Genomic DNA, 14,474 nt, shown 5'->3' with positions numbered 1-14,474 from the left:
ACTCCTTCACACACACCGGGCACTTCCCATTTCCCCGACTTCTGCAGACGCCGCTCTCCTTGCCTGGCTCACTCTCCCGTCTTGACCGGAAAAAGATCCAATTGCTCCTTGAAGGCTTTGCTCAAATGTCCCCTGTTCTGCAACACCTCGCTGTGACCCCCCCAGCCCCCCAGGAAGCCCCCGCAGCGCCGGCCCATCATTTGTACTATCACCCAGTTGTACTTTTCCTTACCTGGTTCCCGGCTAGTCAGGGTCCTCTCTAGACAGGGTCTTGCGTGGGCTCTCCTCCCCCACTCAGGTCTGGCATGGGGCAAGAATTTGTTCAATTCTTCGCGAACAAATGAATTGTGCTGTGGGTGACAGAGCAGGGCACGTGAAATGACACTTGGCTGTTTAAGCTTCAGGGTCAATCAAGTTATTTCTGAAAACTGTACAATTTCATTAACTATTGGACACAGGTTGTTTGGCTATTGCATCATTCTGAGCAATGCATTAAAAGAGAGGTGCCAAGTTACAGCGAGAACAAAAGACAGGAACACGGCAAGGGGCTGTGGTGTGTGAATGCACTTGAACTGTGGATAGCTATGGCGAAGTCTAACACTCATGGGCTCTGTGTCAGCACATGCCTGCCCTTGAGAGACCCATCTTCTCCGGGGGCAGAAAGAGCTATGATAGTGACGTTCCCAAGTTTTGGGGCGACACGAAGAAGGAAGTGATGTGCCTGAGGGATGATGAGCTCTTGGGGCAGGTGTGGGGGGACGTGTGACGTGCAAGACCCCCAGCCTCGGAGCCAGGACATGAGCCCACAGGGTGGGGGCTTTGTCTCGTCCTTCGTCCCTCAGTGTGCAGCCTCTGGAAAAGCGTCCGGTGCATAGTAGGCCTTCAGTACGTATGTGTTCGCTGAGCGACTGCAACCAGTCTGAGCGCAGTGTGCGGAGATGGAGCTGAAGTCGCCTCTGCAGGGTCTCTCTGCACTGAACACTCTTGCGGTAGAACTCGGAGAGCAGAGCTCAGGCCGGGCCTGGGGCAGGGCGTGGGAGGGAGGGCAGGTGCTGCCAGCCGGTGACGAGGAGGTTCAGAGGGCACCTGTGGGGCTGAGGCCAGGACCACGAGGTGCGGGGAAAGGGCAAATGGGAGGAGGGAGCTCTAGACGTGGCAACCCCCAGACGTGGCCTGGGCGCGGCCCTCCTCCCCGGACAGCAGGATGGTGCCCTGTGGGCCAGACCCGGTGACACGTGCACAGAGAGGCGGCCACGGTGCACTGTGCTCAGTAGGGAGGGTGTGTCTCCGGCCTTTGAGCTCTGTGTCCCGGGCTTGAAGGTAAGGCTCCGAAAGGTCAGGTCTGTTCTGAGTCACCCTGCTAGTGACTGACAAGCAGGACTCTATCTCACATCTCTGACTCCGGAGCCTGATCTTTTGTCACTCTGCTAAAAAAAGGGAGGCCACTGGCATGAGGCAGGCGTGGAGCCTGAGGCGAGAGCCGGGCCTCAGTCTGGGTCAGCGCAGCACCGGCGCCGGGGGTCAGTCTGAGGACAGGGCCAGACCGCGGCCAGGGGGCCGAGAGGCCGGGGCCGGGAACAGCTGGCTTCCTGGGCTCTCTGCAGCCGGCCAGGAGACAGTGTCCCGGGGGTGGCAACAGGGTCTGCCAGAGCCCCCGGCTCCCTCGCCCCCTATCCCTGGCCTCGCTTGACCCTCCTCCCCGGGGTGAGGAACTGGCCTGGCCCTTGTCCTGGAGAAGGCTGCAGCTGCCCCTGCAGCCCTGGTCCCAGCAGACAAAGGCGCTTTCTTTCCCAGCACAAGGTCCCGATTGCGTGTTGCCCTGGATCCAGAGGCTCCTATGAAGGAAGTGGTTCCCTCCCAGGGTGTGTGCGTGTGTGTGCATGTGTGTGTGTGCACACGTGCACCCTGGGTCCCAAGGAGCTGGGCCCAAAGAGCTGGGTCATTGGGGCAGTCAAGCCCTCTCCCTTCCTCCTGGTTCTGGCCCAGCATTTCCGAGTCTGCACCCTGTGTATGTATATGTCTTTGGGTGTGTATGAATGCACACATGTGTCAGTGGCCCTGTATGTATGAGCATGTTTGAGCATGTCTCTGCAGCTGTGTGTGTGACTGCCTAGGTATATGTATAAACCTGTGCATATCTGTGTACACCAGCACACACCTATATGTTTGCACGCCTGTGTATCTGTGCAGCTGCCTCTGTACCTAAGTGCTTTTGGGTGTGTATGTTTCCCGTGTGTCCACACGAGACACTAGGTACCAGCTCCCACCTCTGCGGCCTCTGGCCGTTCCTTCTCCCACTTCACCACCCCCAGCTGCTGCTGGGCAGTGTGTGAGGCCTCCTGAGGTTGTCCCTTTCTTCTCGAACCCCACCCCCACCTCTGCATGCGTCTGGGAACAACCTGGCCCGTCAGCCCGGGCAGGAACACAGGTTTGCACAGCTTGGCTCAGCCCGTACACTTTTCAAAAGTTCCCTGGCTCTCAGCCGAGCTCTTTGCAAAAAGGCTTGTGGGGGATAGCCTAATGGGAAGGTGGGGACCCTGTTGAGGGGGTTCAGGACCCCCGTTCCAAGCCCCAAGATGAAATGGGAGCATCATTCAGCAGAGCTTCCCTGGGGAAGGGCTCTGCACCCTCAGGCTGAGCTCAGTCTGAGGACCCCCCACCTCCGAGGAGGGGACACGGAATCTCAGGGTCTCATGCCCAGGGTGGCAGCTGGGAGGGACTGAGCACAAAGAAAGTGAGGCCCAGAGGTGCTTCAGGCCATTCAGGAGCCCCTCCAGGGCACCCTGCTGTTCCTGGCCCTGGCGACCTGTTGGTGGGTTGCCCTGGGTGTGCCCACTTGCAGGGTGGTGGGTGCTGCTCTCATGCACAGCCTCACATGAGGCTCCTGGCCCGCTCAGAGCCCAGACTCCAGACTCCAGAGCAGAAAGTCAGCGCTGGAGCGGCACTGATGTCACGGGCGGGCCTTGTCCAGCACCCACCTGCCTTGGGATTGCAGGGCCCTCCGGCTGGTTTCTCCCAGCCCCCGCTCCCCAACACACAGGGGTGGGGGCTTTCCACACTGCTCTCTCCTCACTGATGTCCAGGGCTCCACCCCTAGCGGCACAGGGTCTCGCAGGTGTCCTAGGGTGTTCCGAGGGGGGCTGTCCCATGGGGTAAGAAGATCTGACCCCGAGTGAAACCCGGGGCCCAGGTGGCAGCCATTCACACCGGCCTGCCTGCAGGACCCGGGAGCTGCTCTGGGGGAGGCGCTGCAGCCGCGTGAGGCAGGCGGCCTGTGGCCCTGGGGGTGCCGGAGCCAGGCAGGATGTGCTCCGGGGGGCTGGCCCCTTCCAACCCCACCAGCCCCCCCTCTCCTCTTCCCTCCAGGAGCCCTTTTCTAGGTGGGGGAGGGATGGTACAGGGAAGCTTTGCTCTTACCTGTCACGTGTGTCCAGGCCACAGGCTTCTTTTGAAACTCCAAAGCCAGGCAGAAAATCTTGTTTTTTTCCCCAGTGTTCGCTGTCCCTGAGGAATGAGCACAGCCTGGCTGACGGCACAGTGGGAAAGGGAGAGGCACCAAAGGGCACAAGGAACAACTGAAAACCTCAATGCACGGGCCCAGGGTTTCCCGCATGCTGCGCCTGCACAGTGGACTCCCCAGAGAGAACGCCCCTTTGAGTGGATGTTTAATCACTTCCAACTCCTGCCCCTTACAGAGTCTGGATGGCTGGGCTGGTGGGGTCTGGCTGTGGAACTCGGCCCCTGCCCCTTGGGCCTGTTTCGGGTGCTGGGTTGTGTGCTGAGGGTGCAGGGGCCTCCACAACTGGCCCGGGGGGTGCCTCTCCATCCCCTCCCTGCACGGGATGCTCATTACCTCTAACTGATCTGGGAGAGGGGGAAGTGGCTGCAGGAGCTTAGCCGGTGAGAGCACCCACGCCTCTGGCCCATCACTCCGCCAGCGCCCTCTCTCAGATACACCCCACGCTAGGGGTATCTGAACTGAGGGCCCCGTTCCTTAAACACAGACACCCTGCTTCCGGTTGGGGGAATGCCACAGGGGACTGCGGAGGACAGCAGGAGGGTCTTCCAACTGCAGGCCCCAGGGGCTGGGCTTGGGGGCTCCCCTCAGGCCCCAGTAACCCGCCCGACAGGCCTGCACGCTCCCTAGCCCCCTCCAAAGGCATTTCCCCGGGCCTTGGCAGCCCCTCTGCCTCTTTGCTGGCCTGGAAAGTTTGGGATCTGTGGATGGAAAAGCCTGGATCAGAGCTGGAGTGGGGATGGGAGTGAGAGGCGGGTGGGTGGGAGTGGAGCCTTGCATTTTCCTGGTCTGGCCTCCTCTTGCTCTGAGCCAGGAAAGAGGCTAAATACCTCGGCGGCCCCGAGCCACTGCCTGCCCTGCTCAGCCTGACCCCTCCCAGACCCTGCTCTCCTCCCCGACTCACTCCTGCAGAGGGGCTGAAGGTGCCATCACTCGCACTTTGGAAGTCCCCAGGCATCCTCAGGGAACCCAGACGTGCTGGGGACAGAGAAGGGGAGGCCCAAGTGCCCTCCCGAGGGCTGCAACAAGGGGTTGCGCCGCTTGGACCACTGGGTCAGGGGGTCTAATGATTAGGCCAAGGTGATTTTGCAAAGCAGCTTTGGTCCCACCTCCCGCCTGATATTGGCGAGTGCCCAGCTTTGTGCCCCGAGTGGGACTGCAACCTGTCTCAGGACACCCCCCTCCCGGGGTGCAGGGCTCACCCCTGTGGGGGCCGCCGGCTGCCAGCACTGCACTGACCTGAACACCTGAACCTCCCCTAGTGTTCTGTTTCCGAGAGCCAGCTGGGCAAGGGCGGGGGGGGCGGGGACAGGACTCTGTGTTCTCCCACGTCGCCGGCTGGTTGCGTCAGGAGCCTGCCACGGCTCAGGGCTCTCCAGTCACTCAGGTAGCAGCTGTGTGCTCTGTGCGCCAGCTCCAACCGGCAGACATGTGTCCGCTTGGAGGACTTGTGGAGAATTCGAATGGATTGCATACATTCAAAAACCAGGGGACTTTACACAAACACCTGAATTTCCGTCCTGTGTTGGAAAAAACATCAGGGTGTCAGGCAACACGAGGCCACGTCCCTGCACGGCCCCAGGTGGCTGTAGCTGGTGGCGGCTGACCCTTTCAGTGAGGGCAAGAGGTTTCCAGTTTCCATCATCCCTACCTCTTCTCAGTGCCTTAAGTCTGGCCCGTGTACTCTTCTACGTCACCTGCTTCACCTGGCAGGTGTGGGAGTTTACAAACATTGCTCTACCCAGAGAATGGACCAGGAGCCACTGAGGTGGGCCCAGGTGGGCGCAGACCCATTTCTTAGTTCCCTGCGGGGGTACGGCCATGCAAGCAGGGACAAGACCCCACAGCTCTCCACTTTGTCCGCCGCCACAAAGAACACCTAGGGCCGCTCTCTCCGACATCCACAGTTGCTGCAAAGGGGGATGGGGGTAAGTCTGGCTTGACTTGTTCTTGGTAAACCCTTGGCACAATCTTTTAAAGGTCATTCCTACCACTGCATCCTCTAGGGTGGATGTCAGTTACTGGGCTGTAGTTACCTGAATCGCCCATCTTCCCTTCCTGAAAATGGCGGCACTTCCTCCCGCCTGTCTCCTACCCCTTGGCCGGCACCCACGGCTGCTCGGAGAGCCACATCGGTTTCGTCACGGCAGCTGTCGCTCCCTTTGTGAAACCCACCCTGGCTGCAGGAGACTCGAATGTGGAACAGCAGCCCCTGCAATGTCCAGTGTTGAGTCGAGTCAGGAGAGGGTTATGTCCAGCTGATTGTGTGGTCCTGTGGGTTGGTCATGCCCCCCTACTGGACTCTGAGGTCCTGATAGCAGGGGGGTGTCTGATCCGTCTCCTCAAGCACAGCCCAGCTTGGAGCACAGCAGGAGGCGGTGTCCAAGGGCTCCGTGCCTCAGGGAGGCCGTGCGTTGGGGTCTGACGGCGTTGGCTGCTGCCCGTGGTTACGGGAGGGAGACGGGGATGCGATGGGAACTCACTTCTCCCTGCATAGACTTGGTCCCGGCTGCTCTTTCCCGTCTTCCTTTGAACTCGGCCTCCAGGATGTGGCCATCAGCCCGCCTGGGCAGGGCACCCATTTGGGGCTCCAGTTGCCACTTCCTTGCGCTCAGCTCCCCCACATCTGGCCTTCCTGTTGCTGGAGCTCCAGGTGGGAAAGCAACCCACATGTGCTCACCCTCTGGGCCCGTGTCCTGGGAGGCCCCCCTCCGCTCGTCTGCCGGTAGCCAGCCCGCAGTCCCTGCCCGGTCGGGACTGTCTCTCCGGCCCCTTCCCAGGGCATGGGCGGTTTTGGCTGCTGGTCCCTAAACCCGTGTCCTGCACCTCCCCTGTCTGGGTCCTCCAGACTCTCCTTCTGCCCCTTCTGGGTCTTCTTTCTAAAAACTGTCCCCTCTCATCAGCAGCTTCACATCTGTCCTCTGGCTCCCCTTCTTCACCCCCAAACAGGATGTGGTGTGACAAGGAGAGGGCAGGGCAGGACTCCAACCTTTCCTCGGAAGCGAAAGGATGCCCCGTGGGCCTGGAGGCGGACCCTCGAGGGGACGCCTGAAACGCAAAGGCGTTTGTTTCTTCTTAACAGTAGATGTCACTCTTATATCCTAGTGTATGATTCCTATTTCTACAAAAGCATGTGTAACATAAAAATATTTTAAATACCTTCGTTTTTGCACTGCATCTGTGAATAAAACCGATGCTGGGAAGCAGGGTCAGCGAGCGTTTTCTGTGAAGGGCCGGACAGTGACTGTTCCTGGCCCAGCAGGCAGGCCACGTGGCTGTGTGACAGTCACGCAGCCCTGCTGTCCTGGTGTGGAAGCGGCCACACGCAACACACACAGGAATGTGAGTGGCTGGGCTCCAGCAAAGCTTTGTTCGTGAAAGCTCTGAGATTTGAATTTGGTATGATAGTCATGTGTCATGGAATCTTCTTCTTTTGACTTTCCCATTATTTGAAAATGTGAAGTCCATTCCTGGCTTGCAGGCTGCGCCAAGGCAGGCGGCGGCGGGCCGTGCTTGGCCCTCGCCACTCTGGGAAGACAGTGCTGGGCCCGAGCTTTGGGGATCAGACCCCCTGTACATTTTTGCTCTCCTGACTGACTGCCACTGAAGGCAGGTGACAACCTACTGGAGCCTCGCCTCGCCTGGGGGACACATTGTGGGATGCACGCGTGCCTGTCGAGGCCGGGCACGGGGAGCCGGGGCGCAGGGGCTGGGCCACGCGGTGTGGAGCAAGGTCTGGGCCAGGGCCTGCTGCTGCCTGCTTCCTGGCAGCCCCTGCAGCACCCAGCACAGTAGGTGGGTGATCCATGAACACTCTAGGGCGAGAGGTGAGCCATTTTCACACCTAAAGGCTGGACCAAAGCCCTTCCCACTGGGATTCCTGGCCCTGCTTCCGGGTCACGACTCAAACTTCCGGTGGAAATGAGGCTCCGGCCTTTAGAGATGACCCGTTGTCAGGGAGACTCATTTCACAGCATTTGCAATTTGCCTCTTTTCAGAAAGACCTGCAGGATTTCTCCCCGTCTCCCTTCTCCTGGGCCCTCCCAGCTGAGCAGTTTCCCCCACTCCCTAAACCTTCCTTTCTACCTTCTAAGATTGGATGCTGCTTCTCACACGGACCCTTGGGCCTGGGCTGTTGAGTCCAGACACAGAATGTCCCTAGGCTTGTGCGGCAGGATGGGAAGGAACATCTTCTCTCCTGGGCACCTGCTGCTCTGGCCGCAGGGCTGGCCATCGTAGCCCAGGGGCAGCACGGCCCCGAGGCCCCTTCTCCTCTGGGTCGTCATTCCATGACTATTTTACGAAGCTGCACCTCACAGGGGCAGCCAGCCCCAGGCCTCAGACTGGAAGTCCCGTCCTGCCGCCCTACTGGTCAGTTTACGGCTCTAAAAATAGTCTCTCGGGGTCCCCAAACCCCACTCCACCATTTAGCAGCTAGGAGATTGGGGAAGTTATTCAGCCCCTTTGTGCCTTGGTCCTGGCACCTGTAAGGTGGCGATAACCTCATGCGGTTATGGTGGGGGCCAAGAACATGGCCCCGGGGCCCTCAGAACAAGTCCATCCAAGGAAGTGTCTAGTAAACTTGTCAGTCCACGGAGTAAAGCCACCAGAGAAAACGTCTGAACGCGTACATTAAAATGCCAGACAAAATAACTTTTCTGAGTAAGATTATGTACCAAATATTGCATGGGTATACTTACACCAAGAAAGTTAGTTTATGTGAAATTCAAGCCTAACTAGGTGTCATTCCCTCGACCCCCCACATCCGGCGCCTACACACCGGGGAAGGCCTCACGGTCTGGGGCCTCCCTCCTCCCAGCCTCACAAGTCTTCTCACCCCTTAGTTCCCTCCAGGCCAACGGGCTCATATGGGAAGGGCTGTGGGGACAGAGCCAGGCCAGAAAGCCTGCGTCTTGCACTGTTTTGATGCCCCACACCCACTCTGTACTTACCTTGGGGCGAGGAGCAAGAGCTTCCTTATCCTTTCTTGCTAGAACCTTGGCTCGATTACCTTATCTTTCCAGGAGACTGGTAACCCTCACCTCCCCAGCTACTCGAAAGGAGTACAAATGACCTGTCAAGCACGACTGTAAGCACCTGACACTGATCACTTCAATAGACCCCACAATGCCCTGTAGGTCCAGGTTAGAATGACCCCCGTCCTACAGATGTGGAAGGCAGTGGCCCCCCGCCCCCAGACCCAGGGTTCCACCGCCCCTTCCCCTCTTCCCGGGTCGATCGCCCCCTCCGTCCTCTGGGCCCGGGGTTAGGGCCAAGCCAGAGTGCAGACCCACTGCGGTCACCACCACCCTCAGGTCTTCAGTTCCAAACCGATCTCATGGACACTCCCTTGTGGGAGCCCGTACGGACTCTACCCCTTTCCCTTCTCTCCTGTCTCGTCCCACAGGTGCTCTGCCGAGTCTGAAGACGAGGCCTGGGGGCAACACGAGCCACCTGTCCTGCGGACCTGCCCTCTTGCTCCTGGACCTCAGACACTGCATCCTGAAAAGCCAAGGTGCTGGCTGCGGGGCTGGGTGAAGTCCTCCCTGGCTGGCCGAAGAAAGAGATCCTTCTGGGATTTGCAGACCAAATGAACAGTCAATTTTGCAAGAAACTGTTTTAAGAAATCTGGTGTGAATGAATGAAATATACACTTTTCCAAAGGGTGTGACCTGACCGTTTCCAGCGCCAATGTTTCCGAGTGTGATTTGGTCAGAGCTGGTTTCTGAGGTTGAGGGGACCCAGCTGGCTATCACAAAGGCTCAAGTGTTCCAACCTCGGGCTGGTGGGACAGAGGGGCCCACCCCAGCTCTGTTCTCCGTGATTGATGAGAGCGCTCTGTGGCCTTCTGTTGGCTTTCATTAGGCAGACTGCATGCCAGTGTCTCTCTACCCGGCAACCAAGACACCGAGAGGACAAAGGTCACTTAGGGAGCACACACACAAAACACTGAAACACTGACCCAAGGTACTGGGCTACCTGGACGCCTCGGCCCTTGTCCAAGGAGGCAGCATTTATCGGAGCATGCTTGGAGGTCACGAATGAAACCGAGACTCTCCTACCTATTCTGCATAAATTACTCCTCTACCCAGGAGAGCTTTCCAAGTCTCGACTAAAGACCTACAAAGCCTATACTACATCCTTACTTTGAAAATGGTGGCAGGACACTCAGGCTTATAAAACCATGTCCCACCCATCCCCTATGCTATTCATGCACCACCTGCTGGTACTTAGTAGGACCCAGCAAAGGGAGGGGGAGGGTCCTCTCTTGCTCTCAAGTCTCACGGAGACTTCAGCACTTTCCTGCCAGCCTTGTTGATAACTTCTGACATAGCCTTTCCGGGGCTGGAGAGCGATGCTTCCCAAAACTAAGGCTGTAAAGTTCTCAGCAAGCCTCAGCTACTGCTGCATCCCTGTGTTCCCTGGACCTGGTCCAATCCACAGAGGTTTAGATGTGCCCTGAATCCCAGCTGTGTGGCCGGACTGGAGGTGGGACTTCTGGAATGGGCTGGGGGAAGTAGCGTTGCCCTGGCATTCGGGTGGAGTCTGGGGAGCTGTGCCACACCCCTTCTAACCACGTGCTCTGGGAGGCCAGAGACAGGTCAAGTCAACCCTGCTGAATGAACACCAGCAAGCCCCCTACGGGGTGCACCTAGGAAAGACTGAGTTCCTGTGTGCAAGTGATTCATTCAGAAAGGGCCCAGGCAGCAAGAGACACCCAAGTGCCACTGAAGCCCTCACATACAAATTTGACTTTTCGACTTTTTTCTTTTAAATCCAGGATCAAGACCACAGACAATTTATTATGTAAGACACAGGGTGAAGAATGACCAAGGGAAGTTATGGCTGTGTGTGACATGGGGTTTGATGAAAAGGCTCAAGTTGGCTGAAGAGAGTTTAAATTTGGCTTTTGCTCTTGAAAACGTCAAAATAATCATAAGAAGCACTTATGCCTTACAGAGAAAGTAATCCACAAAGTGTCATTTTCATTTTGCAAACAGGGACACAATAGCAGTCAAATATAAGCCTAAACACCCAGAGAGTTAACATACAGGTTCGGTAAGCTGTAACAAGGGGCAGAGCATGCTGGTGGGTTTTTGAGTCAAATCCATACTGAACCCTGTGACCTGCTGGAGGTTCTAAGTGGAACCTGGGGAGAGCAGCTTCTCCGTACAAAACGACGAGGACGACGACAGCGAACACCCAGGCTCCGCTGGGCGTCTATAATACTCATTCGCAGTAAGGCTTTCAGGATACAGGAATTTTTATAGCATTTGTATTTTAAGAATTTAGGGCAAATACATTTTTTTTCTACTTGATAAAAAGAAAATTAGTACTTAAAAGGTTCAAAAATATATTGATTGAGTGATTTTTTTACATAAATAAATTATATTGATTTTTAAGGATTTAACAGCTGAAAAAACCCTTTCTGCTTCCACTGGAGGCAAAACTGAACAAAATGTTAGTTAAATAGAGAGAGCAGCATTTCCAAGAAATCTGTTGTCAGCACTATAGACCATCTATGCTATAAAGATGTCATTAAATAGGATTTGTTCAATTACTGGATTCTTTCTTCTTATATGATCAGTTATAGACTTTCTGATTTATAGCTCTGATTCACAAAACTGGGACTCCACTTTTTGAAAATACACGATTGATTTTTCTGGTCACGATTTAACAGACTTCTTTGAGATGCTCATTTTAACATTTACATAATTTATAATCCCAAATGTATAAAAGACAATGACAAAACCATCATAAATAAATAATGCAAACTGAAATAGTTATGTCAAACTTTTGGACCTTCTGATAAATTAGCAAAAACGGTAACAGAAAAAAGTAAAAAATACAGTAAATTGTGACAACAAAAATGTGAAACTGGTACTAGCAACACTTCCGACATTCCCAGCGGTCCTGCACGGCCCGGCGCCCCCGGAGCACTGGACCACGAGCTCACGTCAAGTCTCAGAGTGCGGACCACCAACAGGGAGTGAGGTGTCAGGGGTGGGGTGGTGGGAACATGAGTGGGGTGGGAAGGCCAAAGGAAACGGGCCTACGTGCTGCTCAGGCAGGAAAAAGGAAAATGAAGTCAATTTGCAACAGTCTTGACTAACCTGATGATTTGGAATCTGGGTCCAACTGCAATATAGAAAACCGAATAGAGAAAAGATGGAGGAAAAAAGACTTTTCACAGTCATGTAAAAGGTGGTACACCCGTGTTTTGACAACCTCAAACAACCCTGACAACAGGACCTAGGCAAGTGTCAAGTGCTGAGTGAGTGTTTCCTTGCAGGCTCCTGATCCCTGGTGAGCGAGCGCACGGAGGACAGGCCCGCCAGGCCCGGCAGCGCCTGGAGCAGCTCTGCAGAGCGAGGGGCGGAGCGCTGCTAGTCGTGTGCTTGCGAGCAGCGTGCGGCTCCACGAGGGTGAGCCCCTCACCCACCCCGTCACCAGCGACCACTCGGGGTATGTAAAGCTTCCTCATACTGAGAATCATCCTTTAGCTTGGGAGAGAACATACATCTATAAAGTAATGCCTTACTTAGTCAGTATTTCTTCTTGCTGCAGGTGTCTGGAAAACCCAAAGGGGGAAGTTAATTTACTACCAGTAAGGTTTCTGTTTCATAAGGAAATGAATATATGCGTTTTCAGCCATTAGTTATATACTTCTGTCTATACTAGTCATTTAGTAATCATAAAATAGGGAAATATTTTAACTAAAAAATGTGCACCGGCACTTCCTTTTCCTGTGCTTTTTGGTTCCCCATGACATTCCTCTCACTCGGCCCGGCTCACAGGAGGAAAGAGCTGCTGCCTCCGTCCCTCGTCCCTCGGCCCTGCGACGGGAGCCCCCGGACGGCTTCCGCCGCCGCGTTCCTCCTCGGGTCGGCGGGAGACTGGGAAGGGGGGTAGGGCGTGCCACCAGGTACTGCGTTCACTACGACTGCTGGAATGGACAACGGGACCACAGAGTGCGGATTCTGCGCCTCCTAGACTAGGTCGACGACACTTAGCTAACGGAGTGGCAAGACCCTGCAACTACGAACATCTGTTACCGTAGTTCTCGGACAGGAAATCAGGTAGGTAAATATTACTTATGGAAACACAGGTTCTTATGAAGGTGGAGGGAGGGGAGTAACAAACCTTTATGGGATAAGAAACTTACGAGTCACATCATCTCTTAAATGAAAGCACAGTTCTAATTGGTGTCACTGGTGGAGTCTTTGAGGCCCCTGTCCCCAGACGGCGCCACGTGTTCGCTCTCTGGGGGCACAGGCGCCCTGGGCTCGGGGAAGTTCTGATCGCTGCCCGGCCCCCTGTCCGACCCGGGAGCAGACTCGGGGTTGGGGTTCGGGTGGTCCCCTTTTGTTTTCTTCTTCTTCCTCTTCTGGCTCTCCAGCCCTGCCATTTCCGAGTGTCTGCCCTGCTGCATGGTGGGCAGAGCCATGCCCATGCCAGGGGAGAGGAACATGGACGGGTAAAGGAGTCCAGGAGACACTCCTGGGATGAGAAAGGGGTTAAAAGCCACAGGACTACTCGTAGTTATTGCGGGTTCGGACTGATCAGAATACGGACTAGGACCAGGCCTGTCTTCGGCTAAAGTGTCCGTCTTTACAACATGGCTACTTGGCTTGTCTTCTACAGTCTGTTCGGTCACCGGCGTACCACTTTTCGTTGTGCTTGACAGAGGCGCTGGAGCAGTCGAAGTGCAGGCAGTTGCCATGGGGGTGTTGAGGAGTCCCCCAACCCCAAACATCTGGGGCACGGCAGCCATTCCCGGCAGCATCATGGGCAGCATGCTCAAGGTGCTTTTGACCTCTTCGCCTGTGGGCATTGTGGCAAAGCCAGCCGGGAACCCCAGCAGCCCTGTGAGGGGGATGCCCGGCACATTCCTCATGTTCTGAAGCCCCACCAGGTCCATCCCAGCAATCAGTCCATTCATGAACAGCGGCCCCATTCCGGAGGGAGAGTCTGCCACCATGGTGGGAGCTTTCAGGAGCTCGCTCCGAGGTCGCCTACCCCTCCTGCGGGGGCCTGCATCCCGCAGGACAGGCTCAGCCAGGGTGTGATTGAACTTGTTTTCTGGGAGAAAGCCCTGGAAAAGGACAAGGAAACACAAGATGCTGAAGGTCACTGGATGATGGGAGGTCACCTGGGGCTCTGCCCAGGCTGTCCTGCCCTGCTCCTCGAAGGGTCCCCCAGTGGCACTGCCTCCTGTGCACCTACTGCTGGAGCTTCCTCCCTCAGAGGCCGACGGCCTGTCACCGTCAAGCGGTGCCTCCCACCTGCTCACTGTGCAAAAGCAGTGTCTGCCCTGTGGCGAAGCCATCAGAGTGCTGGGAGCTACAGACCAGTACTAAAAAGATGCCCAGGTCTCAGTCAAGACTTTCATAAATTTATTGAGGTACAGCTGACATAACATTGCATTAGTTTGGTTGTACCACATAAAAACCACACGGAACACTTCAGGAATTAGTGTGTTGTTCTTGCGCAGGGGCCATGCTAATCTCCTTGGAATCATCCCAATTTTAGTGTATGTGCTGCTGAAGTGAACACGGTCAAGACTCTTGTGGTTGAGACCCCTTGTCCCGATTGCTACATCTGTCTTCCTCACGGCACAGAAAGGTTTTCAGTCACAGCCACAGAGCAGAGTGGGTAAGAGGGTTTTGGAGCACACTGACCCGACTTCCCACCCTAGCGCTGCAAACCCCTAGCCGTGGGACCCGGGCCGAGTCAGTTCCAGTCAGAATTCTGGTGAGAAAGGACCAGGACGTCCATCTTGCAGGATTACTGGGGGTGAAGTGCTTAATACCTTGCCCAACCCACGGGAGCAGCCCCGCTAAAGGGACACTACTGGCTGCGTGTGTGCCCCACGCCCCTCCGGATCAGCAGCTCCTGGAGGGCAGCCACTCTCACACGCCCACGCGTCTGTTGAGAAAATAAAAGCATTCTTGAT

General features: G+C 56.0%; 1 protein-coding gene and 1 non-coding gene across 3 annotated transcripts in view; both read right to left on the bottom strand.

Moving 5' to 3' along the window:
- Nucleotides 1-12,698: 12,698 nt before the first annotated feature.
- The window catches only part of CHD6 (chromodomain helicase DNA binding protein 6), a 168,535-nt gene continuing 166,759 nt past the window's right edge, over nt 12,699-14,474 (bottom strand). For both annotated transcript variants that reach the window (XM_045833464.1, XM_045833463.1), the window contains exon 37: nt 12,699-13,613. In XM_045833464.1, coding sequence (XP_045689420.1) covers nt 12,717-13,613 — 897 coding nt within the window. In that variant the 3' untranslated portion in view covers nt 12,699-12,716. The remainder of the gene's footprint in view (nt 13,614-14,474) is intronic.
- On the bottom strand, nt 13,968-14,074 carry LOC123815455. The gene has a single exon (XR_006785111.1). It is a non-coding gene; the product is annotated as a U6 spliceosomal RNA (small nuclear RNA).

Source organism: Phyllostomus hastatus, unplaced genomic scaffold, assembly GCF_019186645.2.
Source record: "Phyllostomus hastatus isolate PE091 unplaced genomic scaffold, TTU_PhHast_1.1 phas_contig_17, whole genome shotgun sequence".
Lineage (NCBI taxonomy): Eukaryota > Metazoa > Chordata > Mammalia > Chiroptera > Phyllostomidae > Phyllostomus > Phyllostomus hastatus.
Note: the sequence above shows the minus strand (reverse complement) of the source record. Positions and strands in the feature narration are given on the sequence as shown.